Below are 15,870 nucleotides of genomic sequence, written 5' to 3'. Positions count from 1 at the left end.
AGAGGTTCCTTATCGCCTCCAAGAAGCCTGCTCCAAGGACCAACAACGTGACTGATCAAGAGCCCCAATGGGCGGACAGGCTGAACCACCACTTCGCCCGGTGGGCCCCGACGTGGCGCAGGCCCTGGCAGCGTCATACGTCGGTGAGATCCTGCCGCCGCGGCCGCCGCGCGTGTGCAGCGGCGCGCTGTCACTGCGCCCGGCCACGCTGCCAGAGCTGTCGGCGGCGCTGCAGCGGATGAGCTCTTCGGGCGCTAGTGGAGCAGATGGGATCACGGTTAGCCTCCTCAGAGCTACGTTTCCCGTTGTTGGTCCCCACTTACTCCGCGTTATAAACAGTTCCATCGTAACGTGTGAAGTGCTGCCCCAATGGAAGTCGGCAACAGTGATCCCTTTGTTGAAGAAGGGTGACCCCAGTGATCCATGTAATTACAGACCAATATCTATTCTCCCTACTGTAGCCAAGCTATGCGAACGTGTGGTGTGTGACCAGCTGATGGACTATTTGTTATCACACAATATCTTGTGTCCTCAGCAGTTCGGTTTCCGTCCCGGCCAATGCACTGAGTCGGCTATGCTAGATGCCGTCATGTACGTGTCTGATAACATGGATCGTGGCTTGGTTACGTCGCTTGTCACCGCTGACACATCGAAGGCATTCGATAGTGTTGAGCACGACCGACTGTTAGATAAACTAGGGTGGTATGGCATAGACGATAAGTGGTTTGGCGCATGGTTGCGGGGTCGCACACAGTCGCTGCGTGGCGGGACTAGTACTCTGAATGTGACGCACGGCGTGGTCCAAGGTTCAATTCTGGGCCCTGTACTTTTTTTTTGGTGTTTACCAACGACTTGGCTCAAAGTATTCCTTACGGGAAACTGATAATGTACGCTGACGATGCCCAGTTTCTTGACGCTGACCTGCCTCAAAACACTTCAGATCTTCAGACTCGCATTGAACAAAACTTGGCCATTGCTGTAGATTGGTTTTCTCAAAACAGCCTCAAAATCAACCCCATTAAAACAGAGTTAGTTCTCATTAAGTCGCGGCGGCTCGCCACCAACGCGCAGTTCTCCGTCAACTTCGATGGCAGCTTTATAAGACCGTCGCACAGCGCCAAGATCCTGGGCGTCGCGGTGGACTCATGTCTGTCGTGGGAGCCACACATTTCAGCCATTGTGCGCCGCTGCTACAGCTTTTTGATCGGATTCGCCAGAATGAGGTACCGTCTCCCCGCTGAAACCAAGCGACTGCTGATCGAAGCCTTTGTATTCCCTCATGTGCGGTACTGTCTGTCTGTGTGGGGAAGCTGCACTGCTACCCAGAGGCGTCGTGTGCAGAAGGCTTTGAATTTTGCCGCGCGCATTGTCAGTAACGTTGGCTACCGCGAGCGAGTGTCACCGGTGTTACACGAGCTTAAATGGCTGAAAGTTGACGACCTTATCTATGAACATGATGTCTTGTTAGTACGAGCACTCCTCATGGACGATCGAGCACCGGAGCCTCTGCGCGAGCGAGTTGTTCGTCGCTCTGACGTATCCTGCCGCATCACCCGCTCGAGCATGGAAACACTGCTGGAACTGCCGCGTGTCCGCACTGAGTTTGGCCGCCGCTGTTTCTGGCCTCGTGCGTGTAGAGCCTGGAACGATTTGCCCACGGACTTACGAGCGTCGGCCGCAGGTAGCAGCGGCGCTTTCAAAGCCGCTTTGAGGTCATACCTGTTGGCTAGATGAGGCCCACCGAAGTAATACCTGTCGTTTATGTGCCGTGTCTTTTATGTGCGTTTTAAATCTTGCCCTGCTCTTGTCATACGCATTTTAAACCTGTATTTATGTTAACTGACGTGAATGCTCGAAAACCCACCATGTGGAAGCACCTAAATACATACATACATACATACATGCAACATACCTAATACGTATATGCGAAAAGTATATGCGTAATACAGTAGTCTATGAAACTTCTTATGCTACTCTCATTGGTTGCACTATATCTAATAATCATTCCCCATTGAAATACTTGCTCTCTGATCGTAACAATGCCTGCATTCCCTGCTGGCCGCCTTCGATCGTGGCGCCACCTATACTCTGTATAACCGCCGCTCCAGGGCCGCGGCCAGTCAGTCTCGTCAGTCTGCTCAGACTCGTCGTCAGCGAGCTATCTATGTAGTCAGTCAGTGTCAGTTGTCGATCAGGCGTGCGTTCGACATCCGGAAAATGAGGGATAATTATCCGGGATCATCAGTAATAATTTGGTATTGCAAGGACTATCGATGCAAAAAGTCATATGTTAATATTGCTTTTGCTTCAGTAATGGCTCTTTTACTCATTGGCATGTGCGTTGTGCACGGTGTCAGCCTAAAACACCGAATGATCCCGTTGATCCCGGAAAATTATCCCTGATTTTCCGGATGCCGAATTCGCACTAATACTCAATACGTTTGTTCGGAAATTTGCTGCTTGTGACACAATGCAACTATCGCTAGTACCTCAACTTTTAAATCACCCCGTGACGTTACACTAATATTCCACGCATATGCCACAAGCATGGACACTATCGAAGGGCATCCATTGAACCCCTTCCCCCTCTCACCACAATACGAGACGAGTAGGGGAAGTTGGGGCAATGCCGGAGTTGGGGCAAAGCCGAAATTCGAGATATTTCGAAAACCGTAAGACATGGATGCCACCTGTCAGTGATGCTCTGAAGCTTAACCCGCGCCCCGTTGGGCTCTGCCGAGCAACGCGCCCGGTTGGGGGGGGGGGGGGCCATTTTGGCCCCCCCTAAGATCTCGAGAACCACGCAACATAGCGACAAGCGGTAAACGGCGTTGGATAGCCCCAACGGGGAACTACCTTGTGACCCAATTTTGTTGACCTAGGTCAAACCGATGACGTCACAGGTCAGGTCAAAGGTCCAATTTTCACCGTTTACAGGCACTTCAAGAAATGCGTTGTAAAATCGAGTAAAATGCATTTCATTGAAAATCATCGATGGGGAAATGTTCTTCAAACACATATTTTGCTATTTGAGGTCACTGATACCAGGTCAGGTCACAGAGGTCAGGTCACGGGGGGGGTCACAATATGAAAGTGTCGTGTGATACATGTTTTATGGTCCATTTTACATGACAAATGCGATTATATGGGTCAGGCAGCCATTGGGGACAACTTAGATCACGTTTTGGTCAAGGTCAGGTCAAGGTCAGGTCAAGGTCAGGTCAAATTAGGTCAAATTTCAAAGTTAATATTTTTGCATAAAATGGGTATCGAATCGATGCAGCTCGTCACGGGGAGTTCAATGGTGGTCTTTGTTTTGCCGTACGTGGTCTAGAATTGCTAAAAATTGAGTTCAAAAATTTGACGTCATCATTTTTGAACAGTTTTTTCGCTATAACTTGGCCAAAAAACGAGATATCGATCTGAAATTTGGTATGTATATAGAAGAGCGCTGGGACTATCACATATATTCCGTTTTTTTTCGAAATTCGGAAAAATTTTGGATTTTTTAAAAGTTTTTCTAAAAAAATCAGTTTTTTGAATTTTTTTTGGTCAAAAACCAAAAATTTTGAAAATCCGAGATAGCAGTTTTGTAGCGCCGCTTTTTGTCTACTAGACCATATAAAGAACTTTGAAATTGCTTGATAACTGTAGATTTGGTGAGCGTTTCAAGATTGCATGTTTTTTGCTCATTTTTGCTCGAACATGACCTCAGTTTGACCTCAATAACTCCTGACCTAAGGTGACCTAAGACTTGAAATTTGGTGTGAAGGTGTCAAATTGATGCCCGGGAAGGTACTGAAAATTTGGCGGCGCTGCGCGCCGCCGTTTTCTTGCTATTCAGGAAAAACCACAGGGGGGGGCCAAAATGGCCCCCCCCAACGGGGCGAGGGTTAAGTGACTACAATTATCGCATGTTTGTTACGAGTCGTCATTCGGAATACTTCGACTGTGAGGGCGCCAAGAGCGTTTTCAAGGTACGTTTCCCTTGTACTACATGCGCCTTTGAAGCTGCATTTTTTACTCATTATGCTACCGTTTGTCTGGCCAATTCGGTCAAGTAATCTTTAGCATGTCTTTGCATAAGTGTGCTGCCTATTTGAAATTTATACAGCACGTTGAAAAGTTATGGGCCTGCAAATGAAAGTATGGCTGGCTGGGGTAATGCCGAAAACGTGCGATTACCTACGCACGTGTTAAAAGCACGCTACGTGGACTTTACTGCTGTAGAATAGCAACGCGTATTTTTAGTCACACAAATTACACTTTCAACCGACACAACGGCCTGTCACCTATAAGGAATTATTTACCTGGCATTTTCTTATTATATCACACAATTATAACTTCCAGTGTGCACCGCGTCCTCAAGCTCTTGAAACGTGTGTCAGCTTTGATGAATTCTGGATAAAGTTTGAGATAAAATGGCAAAACATCAATGTCGGCATTCCCCGTAGATCATTTCTCCCATTTTCGGCTTTCCCCGCAGTCCGGGGCAACGCCGAAAAAGTCACTTCTTTGATATTTTTAGTTTGTGCGCTTAACGGTATGCGAATTCATCAAATGCGCCTGGTATTTTTGAAAGGCAAAAGACTGGCCTCTCGAATGACGCCAACAAGAATAGCGTATGTTGTCTACCTTGCGTGCTACGGGCGTCAGAAAAAAAAGTATTCGGCGTTCCCCCAACTTCCCCTAATATACACGATTAACGATGAAACTTGCTAGTTGAGGGCCTGAGGCTGATCAGTTCGTCCATTTGCCGTCTCCCCTGTTCACTTGCATATACCGGCATTACATGTGTGATCTGCGGTATATCACCTCTGACATTGAGGCGCCAGAGGCGCTCCGGCAGCTGCCCCCTCAGTCGCGGGAGGTCGGCGGCGGTGACTGATAGGTCCTGCAGCCCACGGCACCTGGTGAGGGGCTCCAGGCTGCCGGCCGTGTGATCAGTAAAATCTGGAAAACACACAGACACACATACAGACAGGATCAGTTAGCTGTAATACATGTCGATATATAACAAAACGAAAAAACACCTGATAATTCACATGGTTTTATGGACACAGTAGACAATGGTAAAACAGTGCTATTATATGATATATGCAATCAGTTAAGCAAATGCATTGAACTTCATTGAACAGTGCAACACAATTGTTATGAGTATGATCAACTAACTCTGAACGAATATGTCACTGAGTGAACAGTCCTCCATTTTGGAGCTCAATTGGCTTCATTATTTCGCAAAGCACATTGGCTATGTATCACTTCTGTCTCCATTAGGTGCGACACCGGCACACCGTTACTCGATGTCCGCCATTCGCTGAGCTCGTATATCAGCGGCCTGTCCGTGCTGCCGCTGCTCACCGTATATCTCCAGTAGTGTGACCGTCCGTCCCAGGTCAGCCAGGTGACTGATGGTGTCGGCAGCCACCCCCTGGAGCGACACTGACAGACCGCCCCACGGGGACCGTTCCGGCCAGCTTGGCTCCGTCACCTCCGGCCCTGTCGGACAGAGCTGTGTCAGCTGACTGCAGTCGGACAGAGCTGCCGCCAGCTCCCTGCTGCACCACTGACACCAGAGTGTCAGACACTGACACAGCCAGCACTAACACATCCGAGCGGCTGCACAATGACATTTTTAGCAACAGCATACATACGTAAATATGCAAATAGGAGCAACATAAGTATTACGATTTTTGCAAGGCACATTGGCCTAGGCACTGGGCAGCCAGTCATGGTATAGTAACGGATCAGGTTGGTAGACAACATAAATATATGGTTCGCAGTGGTTGCAATTAAACCATTTCAAATTACCATAATTGCTACAATAATGTTTCATGCATGCACTTGATGCTCACACTATATCCAAATGCATGCATTGCATCACTCTAACAATACCATATAACACACACAAACAAGGCTGTAAGATGTTGGCTGAATTCGAACGGTTCGTCCATTTGCCGTCTGTCTCCCTGTTCATTTGTATATCCATGTGCATTGTCCATTATACCGGCATTACATGTATGATCCGTGGTATCTCACCTCTGACATTGAGGCGCCAGAGGCCCTTTGGCAGCTGCCCCCTCAGTCGCGGGAGGTCGGCGGCGGAGACTGACAGCCGCTCCACAGTCTCCCGTGAGCTCCGCAGCTCCGTCAGCTCGCTGTCACCGACTCCGGCCGGAAGGATAATAGTGTTTGGGCCCACCCTGATGATGGCACCACGAAGTTGACTTGGAATAGTAGTAACTTGTGCTGGAAAGGTGATTGAACCAATGTCAGGCATTTGTCTAAGTCAAACATTGTACACTTACCTACAGGTGTAGAAAACACAAAGTGAAAACTGTTTGTGGCTACAATGCTGTGATAATTCCGTGTCTGAGTAAATATGTATGTACTTTATCAAAACGATGTGAATTTCATAAGTTACGGCGACTTTCCGTAACATAATATTCAACAAATATAATGATAATGGGTCTTTGACATATAAAACAAAATCACCACTAATTAGTCCATTATATTCGGAACTAGGCATATTTTCATGATGTCAATTGATCAATATGACATCATGATGAGTTTTTGAAACCTTTTCACATAAGTATTTTGTTCAGCACTTATGTGTAGCTAATTATAACAATTTTGTATCGTTATAAAATTTGTAGCGTAAATATTACGTCCAATAGAGGCCCAAATCATTGACCATCACCATTCACCACACGGCACACGACTTGTCATCCTACAGCTTGCCATGGCTTATGGCTTCCGTCTTACCTTAGGATGAAGCAGCATTACCTGCAATACATGTAATATGTGTTGTATGCAGTTATTCTTGGTTTGATTTAGGCTTCAGATTTTCAGGGATAAACTGCTTCTCCACGTTATTTATGAACATTTGCTAGAAAAAAGCAGTTCCTTAGAGCAAAAATAACAAGCAAGGAGCGTTGCCGCCGGCCAGTTTTCCTGTTCTTCGTGTCCCTGTGTCGCCCCCTGCCCCGTTCAGGAGCGCCCGGCAGCGCCACCTGCACCTGACCAGTCCGGCAGCGTTTGGGGTCGCCGCGCAGTGCGCACCGCCGACAATCAGCTGACGCGGCCGGCAGCGCGTCTCAAGGTCACTGGAGGTCAGCCGGGCCGCGTATTCGCAAACTGTGTTAGACGAATCGGCTATCCAACTAGCGACATCTCTAGTGTGACGTCACAGCCATCCAACGCGATAATGCATGCATTGAGGCAGATTTGAGTTGTAACGTTTTGCAAAGTTGAAGGAAGATGAAGATAAGTCGCCGTAGCCGAGTGGTTAAAGTCTCGGTCTGGTAATCGAGAGAGGGGTGGATCCATTCCCACTGAGTCCATTGTTTTCAATTAAAGACGTCGGTCGTAGACACGCATTTTTGGCCCCCTTCGTTTGCACGCCGATAGCGCACGCCCAAAAATCTATGAAAAGTATTCATCTGATTAAGGAATATGTTGTCAAAGAACTTGTACCAGTTTGGTTGCAGTCTGTACACGAATTACCCATTTTGTTACGGCACTGTCGATATTCGTCAAAGTTGGAAGAGCTATTACGAAACACACCCGAATGACAACGGATTGCTGTATTAAGTCATAGATAAACGTACCTACAAGATATGCAGTATTTGTACAGTCACAGTTGTAAAGCAATGCATATGAACACAGCCGAATAGTTTCATAAAAGGTGCTTCCATACTGCATATCCAGCATAACATGCATGCTTTCACAAACGCACAAGACATGCAGTATTTGTACAGTTGCAGTTGTACAGCAATGCATATGAACACAGCCGAACAGTTTCATAAAAGGTGCTTCCATGGTGCATATCCAGCATAACATGCATGCTTTCACAAACGCACAAGACATGCAGTATTTGTACAGTTGCAGTTGTACAGCAATGCATATGAACACAGCCGAACAGTTTCATAAAAGGTGATAAGCCAGCAGCATATCCAGCAGATAAGCCACGTGCTATCTATGCAAATACACACCAATACAAATCACCAGTTGGTAGAGAAGTCACGTATCAATGCCCAGCACCATGTCCTTTCGCATTCGGCACGTTAGCGCTAACGTTTCCAGCCAGGCATCGGCGGCGCTTTGCAGGCGCCGTGGCTCCTCCGCAATCCTTCGGGCGCCGCCCCTTTCCCAGCCGAGCGGCGCCACGCGGCTGCCCTTCAGGCCGCCGACTGATTGAAGTGGGCTGGACGCGTATCTTGCCTCGCCCAGCACCACCCCTGCTCAGGCACTCTGAGCGCGGTCCAGCTGACTGCAGATAGCTGTTCAGCTGGTTGCTCGTCTTCAGTGCAGCCACCGTACCTGTCGCCCTTATCAGCGCACTGTTCGTTTGTCCATCCCCGTACTTGAGGAGCGCACGCCGCATGGTAGACCAATATCCGTCGATCACCTCCGTCGATGGTTTCTGCCCGACTGAAGAGTCTCGTCGGAGCTCGGACGGGCTCACATCGACGGTCTCGGAGGCGTTCGCTGACGATGACGGTCCTGGAACCGCGGCTTCAAAGTCGTCATCGTCCCAGATCGCACAGGAAGCATCTTCAGTTCCACCTGGGTGGCCCGAGTCGCCCTCTGACGGTTTCGGAAGAATGGGCTCAGTCGCCACTTTCTCGCTTATTGGCGCATCTGTCAACTCTCCAAAGAAGCTGACGTCTGGAGCTTTGTCCTCACCCACCGCCACGCACATCAGCCAGCGTCGGTTCTCGGCAGAGGGTTTGAAGGCTTGTGGCAGAGTCATGTTTGTCACATGAGAGCAGGCCAGCTGATGCTTGCAGATGGCACCCGATTGCCCCTGGGGGCACGAGCAGACTCCCACGTCCATAGCCACATCGTATGTGACGTTCGGGTGCGATTCGCTCGCCACACGGAAGTGGTGGTCGTCTACTCTGGTGATGGAAGCCTCGTTCATGGTAGGTGGTGCCAAACGTTTGCTTTGGCGACGGCCAAGAGCGAAGTCGATCAGGCGCTGCACCATGTAGCCGTTGTAGATCTCGTCCATGAGCATGATAAGCTCGCATGCGTTGCGCGCTTTACACCTGCGAAAGAAATCAGAAACAGATGAGGAATGTGTTAAGACTTGAACGCAGTTCGGTGTCGTAAGGCATGTCCAGACTTGGTCCAGACCAATCCAATCGTGGCAACATTCACCAATGTATTTCATGTCGCAAGCATGTAAGTAAGCAATAAGCAAGCCACGCCAAGGGCGGTAATCCGATCGTAACACACGGGGGTGAGGGGAGGGGCGTTTTACGTCCTCTTTAACACATAAACAAAACAAGATTTGTTCATATGCCGTGGGGAAATAAAGCTAGAATGCCCCCCCCCACACACACACACACACACAAAGAAACATCCGATTATAGATCTGTTTGTTACTTTGCATATGTTTGTTCAGGTTTGAAAAATTAACCCGCGCCCCGCGCCCCACTGGGGGGCTATTCATAGCCCCCCCTCCCGTTTTTCTGCAATAACTTCCAACCCGCTTGACGTATCGACGCCAAACTTTCAGTACCTTAGGCTGCATCAATTTGACACCTTGTGTAAAATTTTGAACTTCGTAACTACTATAGGTCGGCCGGAAATGATGTCAGAGTGACGTCATGTTCGGCCGATTTCGACGCAAAACATTGAACCACGGCAATCGCTCCCAAGAGCTCAGTTTTTAAGCTAGATCCAATTTCTTTGCATGAGAGGACTCAGAATAGACTGCGCTATCAAACTACTATCTCGGATTTTCGAAATTTCAAAAATTTTGAAAATTTAATATAATAATATCCAAAATCTATATTTTTACATTTTTTCAAAAGGTTTTTGACTTTTCGAAAAAAACGGAATATATGTGATAAAACGCATTATTATGACTAACTCTAGCAAGTTTTAGCTAAACATCTTCAAAAATGGGCAAGTTTTACTCATTAATGCAAAAAATCACAATTATTAATTTTTCAAATCAATTTTTCAGCACGTATTTGATATCGTACGCCAATATAAATAGCACCATCGTGTTCCTGAGCTCAAACTGCATCCAATAGACACCGTTTTTGTTGAAACATTAAAACTTCAAAATTTGACCTTTTTTGACCTGAATGTGACCTGACCTAAGCTAAATTCGACTCAAAATGACCTCGAATGACACAGACGACATCAAATTCGAAATCTCTGACCTAAATGGACCATAAAACATGTGTCACGTGACCGACGCATGATATAATATTTTCGTGACCTGTGATGACCTGACCTTGACCTGAAAATCAAAGTACAGGTCTCGCGAGATTAAGCGGTAGGTTTTGCACTTTTACAATTCCGGTTATATCTCAGAAACTAATCGATCTACGATGAAGCCATTTTACACGATCATGGCCGGCTTGTTACCCAACAAGTCGATGGCATCTTCAACACTTAAAAGCTTAAGACGACGAAGATATAGCCTGAAGTACACTAAATTTTCTAGGTGCAAAACCTACCCCTAAAAACCGCGAGACCTTTACAAGTTTGGTACCCTCAGGGTAACTAGAGCATCTGTTCCCGAGTGTGTGATCCAAAAATGAGCCTGATCTGACTTGTAAGACGGCGGCCAGAGCCCAAAACGTGAACAAGCCAAAATGCTTATAATTTTGACTTTGACCTGACCTGTGACGTCATCGGTGACCTCGAGGTCAATGAAATTAGGCTTCGCTCGACATTTTTTTCCGGGGCTATCAGACGCCGTTTGAATTTTGACGATCGGCCGAGTAGTTTCGGAGTTAGGAGGGGGGGGGGCTATGAATAGCCCCCCCCCCCCAGTAGGGCGTGTTATACGCAGACCCCAGTGGGGCGCGGGTTAACACAGGACTCGCAAAATTGATCTGCCTTAGATCAAGTCATCAATAAAATATGAAACTTAAAGTTCCATGCAGCCTGTCACCATAATCAAACTCTGAAGCACTGCGTTTCAAACTCATGGGTGATAAGCTGTAGGAATGACAGGATCACATTTTTAGAAGCATTGCTGCTAAACTTGACCTGGTGACGTCACCTTGGGTGGGTGACCTTGGGTAAAAATTTCATACACAAAGCAGAATTGATGCAAAATTGCAAAAAGCTGGCAGCAAAAATTATCATGAAGTGGTCCCAGAAAGGCAGTTTTATACTCATATTCTAATATAAGTGTAAGGCACTGCGAGTTGGCCAATAATTACGGACAGAAGAGATGACGACATAACATCGGGGGATCGACTGTGCGACTGGAGTGGTAGGCTGTATAGTGTATAATATTCAGTGAAACATTCGCATGCCGCTGGTCCATCACTCAAGGTTCGTGTGAAGAAATACCATCATTAATGTATGCTACAGCGAATAAGAAGGGAAACATACCTTGAACGAAAAAAGCAAAGCAGATTAGAACGGAACTGATGTAGGGGCTGATAATTACCTGTTCATGACGATGTCTTTGATGATGCACATCGTGGCCTCCGCATAGTTGTTCGTGTGGTTCCCTCGAAGTGCGGATCCTTGGCGGTACGCGATCGCCCATTCAGCGCGCCTTTCGATGAGGCCCTCCATGTACCTGAAAGACGATCAGTTCAATACTACATGAACTTGCTCGCTTAGCTTCTAAAGCAAGTGTGGACCCACTGTTCGTGTACTGTTCGTGTCAAGAAAAGGGTTCAAACAGCTTAACTACCCTCATCTTCGCCCTCAACTCGAGTTGAACGGGGCGCATTCTACCGAAGTGTGACGGTTAGGTCGTTCTGACACCTGTCAATCTGAAGCTGGGAGCACACAAGCCTCATCTAAAGTTCTACTTCCTTTGAAACCTTATTTTGGGACCAGAAATACATGAATAACTGCCGACTTCCATTGGTTGAATACTGATTAGGTGCTAGGGCGTACACAAAATCAAAACTAATATCGTTGCTGCATTAGCCGTCATCAGTGAAATCAGAAATATAGCATATCAAATCCCGTTTGAATTTTGACAATCGGTCCAGTACTTTCGGAGATGGGGGCAGGTTCTGTAGAGCACCCCCCCCCCCCTCAGTCACCCGTGTGTTGGAAAATTTCCTAGTCATCGTGAGCTATTACGAAAAATTGTGTGGAATTTGATATAAAATATTCATTATTACCCATAATTTGGCCTGGGTTCAGTGAAGCTGTGAGTAATGATCAGCATACGCAACTTGGATCAAATATTAGGCTCGTGACAAGATCCACTAACCTGGCGAAACCTTCATGGGTTATGTCTTCTGCAGCCAGGAGAGCCTGAAAGCGTTCTGGGCTTTCCGCATACACCAGTTTCTGCATGATGCGCATCAGTTCCTGTCGTTTGTCCTTCGGGACGCCGTGTTTGCTGTCTAGGAGCCACCTCCAGACCTGCTGCAGTACATGAAAAACGCAGAGGAACTGTTCGGCTTCAGGCCAGACGGTCCGCAGTGCCCTTCGTTCAGCATCGCAGTTGTCCGTGATGAAAGCGGAAGGATGCCCTCGTCCATTGAAGGCTCCACTGCCGACAGCTTTCTGGAGGAGCTGGAAGCCTGCAACAGATAAAATGGTTCCTGTTGGAGGTTTATACGATGGTGGGGAACTATCAGCCATCTCCCGTTGGCAGTGTTAATACAGCGGAAATAAATGGTGACCCTGGAAATATAACAGTTCGTATTCCCCATCACGACACACACACACAAAAACATCTCACGACATTACTGCACAAATGCAGCGCTGAACGCACAGCTCCATAAGCATCTAGTAAGCATTTCATGAGATTGTCTTGCCATTCACGAGGTTCACGAGCAGCTCAGCTGATCATAAGGCGCGGGGAAACACGTATCCTTGCAGTGGCAAATGTGCCCCAGAAGATCTTAAGCAGTTGCGAGGGACAGTCATTGTCAATGACAAAACACTTGAAAACCAAAGCTCCATACAATAAACGTAACGTCATGCAAACATGTAACGAAATGGGTCAAGCATACCTGTTGTCAGTTGAGCCTCGTCTTGAGATGAGGAGAACACCACTCCCAAAGGCAGGGCTCCAGCAGGGCTGCAGCAGAGCAGCGGCAAGACCGCGGTGTTTAGACGATCGACAGAAGCTGTGGCGTCAACAAACACCACCTCTCCAGCCTCTCGGAGGGCATGGACGCGCTTCATGAACGGCGTCACCAGAGCCACGCAGAATGAGCCCGAGCTGCTTCTCTCAACCTCGATCACGCTTTTAGTGGTAGCTGCGTACCTTTTCAGCGCGTCGAACATGTCTTCGTCGTTGTAGCCTCCAACAGTTGCTTTGGCCCACTTCTCTCGCATGTACTGTACGGCTCGGAGCGTCGGGTTGGTATCGGCGCGGGCGTGCTCCATCCAGAACTCCGACCCCAGATCGAGCTTCAGGCGATGGTACCGCTGCGCCTCTGCTGCGCCCATGCCTGAGAAATAGAAGTTATTTTACTTAGGTATCTGATGAAATAGTTGTTTTCTACAACGCCAATGCAATTCCTTTGTGTTGTTATTTTCATTGTGTATACCATTTCGATTGTGGTTTCCTTGCCTTCCCAGTTTTCTTAGGTTCCACTTCCGTCACATATACCTAATGTTTTTCGATACAATGTAATTACTAGATCAAAAGTCGGCTGTCACAAAGAACGGAACATTGCATGTCGCTTTAATTACATCGATCAATAACCGTTGGTACAAGACACTGCTTGTCTGCTTATTTGCATTGGGTAGGTACTGATAATGACAACATGTCAGGAAAGGAGAAATCATGTTAACAAGGACAAAACAAGTGAGGATTGGAGAAGGAAGAGCGGATGCCTCATCATAACTTTACTTACCTCGGTGAAAGTATTCAAAAAACTCCTTTTCCACCTCAGGGAGCACTCGAAGCTCTTTCAGCGCCTTTGCACACGCTGCATGGTTGTGCTCTCCAGTCACGACGATGATACATGGATGAGTGTCGAGCAGTTTGTCGTCCTTCCTCTTCCGCGTACTCGCTTTCTTGATCTGGATATGCATCCTGAAGGAGCATCTGTAAATAATCATTTTAGTTATGACATGGCGTGAGTTATTTTCCATGCAGTTTAATAAGGCTACACCCAAATCTCTAAATCAAAGGAGGGTTGAATGGACCTCCTTTCGCTGGAGGGAGGGGGGCTTGGGGGGAGGGCTGATTGTACCTCCCTCAAGTGCCGAACAATTATCGTAGAAATGCGGGTAACACATCTCAAAAGCTCTTAGCCCGTGCCGTGCTGGTGGTCTGAATTTTCCGTGTCGTGCTGGGGAGGGGGGGGGGGGTCACGCCCCCGTGTAACTCAGGTCCTGGGCCACGTAGCGACACGTGGTTAGCGGTATTCGAAAGAGCCTCAAAAATAATGATGGAAGTACAGACTTCCGTCATTTTTCCAGATCAGGTCAGAGGTCTGGTCACCAGAGGTCATCAAAGGTCAAATTTTGCCTATTTCAACAATTCTCGAAATATCCAACGCATAGCTCGGGAGCCAAAAGAGCTACAGCGCTACGGAAAAGTGCATTCCACAGCTCTTTTACAGGCATTTCTGAGCAATGCTCTCAGATTTGACCTCAGGTCAACAGCTTAGCCTCCAGAGGGCAAAAACTCCAAAAATAACAGTCTTTACGTAAATTGTTTTTAGGTAATAACTTTTGACTCACAAAATCTACCACATTAATTTTGCCACAATCAAGTTTCTCTCGTTGAAACGTGTCCGACCTTTGAAAGGTCATTTTGAAAATTGAAAATTTAACCTCAGATCAAGGTCAGGACCTGACCGGAAATGGTCATGCTGCATATCAGTCGATCTGTGTCGTCGAGCTGAACAGATCTAGCGTGTTTTCAGAGCTGAACACATTTGACGTGTTTGCACTGCTCTCGGCCATCTTAGTCGAAAGTTTTAAGTTATGGTAAAAAACCTGCTAGTGGCCTTTCATGATATTTCATGCTGCCTATTTCATTTTTTTTTTTACATTACATTTCACTCCACCAACTGATGTTTGTCGATGCTTATGCTAAAATCAGTAGTATTTACTTACCCTGTGTTGTGCTTCTTCACTCCCTTGTGTCTTTTATCTCCAAATTGGCACAGCAGTTTTTGGCTAAAAAATATGCGTTCACCGACAGGGTTTCGTGAGTAAATTACGTTGAGTGAAGTTTTTGATGCGCGGCAGTACAGCTCTTTCCACAGAGCAAGCTCTGCTTCGCTGCTGACGTTCGTTCTGAGAATTTGGCTTCCAGTTGCAGTGGATTTGACGATGACGTTGTCGAAGTTACTGTTTCGGAAAAGTTCGGAATGCAACACATCCATATTGAAATATCATAACCTGAACCCAGACGCACAAGCCGTAAAATTTAGAACACCGAACGTGAGTAGTTCCTAGACTGAGACTTGACCAGACTGCTAGAGACTGTTACGACTGTGGGCGCTAAGCAAACGGAACATGCGCGATATCTGCCGCACTTCCGTGATTCCAAACTATTGCTTCCAAATTCGCGTGAAGGAAAGTCTTTGACGATTCCATTTTAACAGTATCAGTAGTGCCGCAACAGTCCATGGTAGATCGGTTGGACTGTAAACATTTCTCTTATGCAGCATATTCTTTGCTGAAGAATACTTACCTCTGATTTCTTAGTTGTACGCCGTTGCGAACAAAGCCAAAAAGCATATATTGACAGATGAGACGAAAACGAAATTTAGCGATGGGATTCGAACCACCGACCTCCAGATCACCATTCTGCTGCTCTGACCACTCGGCTACCGCGATCACGAGGATCGTACGGCTTAAATATTGTTAAGATAAAACCTAGCTTCAATACACGCAACCAAGACCGCAGTGTATGACGCTGCCTTGACGTCACTCAAGAGGCACGCTATT

The 15,870-nt window shown here is 47.1% G+C and overlaps 1 protein-coding gene across 1 annotated transcript; it reads right to left on the bottom strand.

Moving 5' to 3' along the window:
- Positions 1–4,943: 4,943 nt before the first annotated feature.
- Positions 4,944–13,407, bottom strand: LOC122390297. The gene is made up of 5 exons (XM_043383061.1): positions 12,966–13,407; positions 12,215–12,530; positions 11,429–11,563; positions 8,367–9,053; positions 4,944–4,953 (listed from the first exon to the last, which is right to left on the bottom strand). Exons 1-5 carry the CDS (start codon positions 13,405–13,407, stop codon positions 4,944–4,946), a joined length of 1,590 nt encoding a protein of 529 aa, XP_043238996.1.
- Positions 13,408–15,870: the final 2,463 nt, after the last annotated feature.

Source organism: Amphibalanus amphitrite, unplaced genomic scaffold (genome assembly GCF_019059575.1).
Source record: "Amphibalanus amphitrite isolate SeventyFive unplaced genomic scaffold, NRLGWU_Aamphi_draft 000390F_arrow, whole genome shotgun sequence".
In the NCBI taxonomy this organism is placed as follows: domain Eukaryota; kingdom Metazoa; phylum Arthropoda; class Thecostraca; order Balanomorpha; family Balanidae; genus Amphibalanus; species Amphibalanus amphitrite.
The sequence above is the reverse complement of the archived record's forward strand: the minus strand, read 5'-3'. Positions and strand labels throughout refer to the sequence as shown.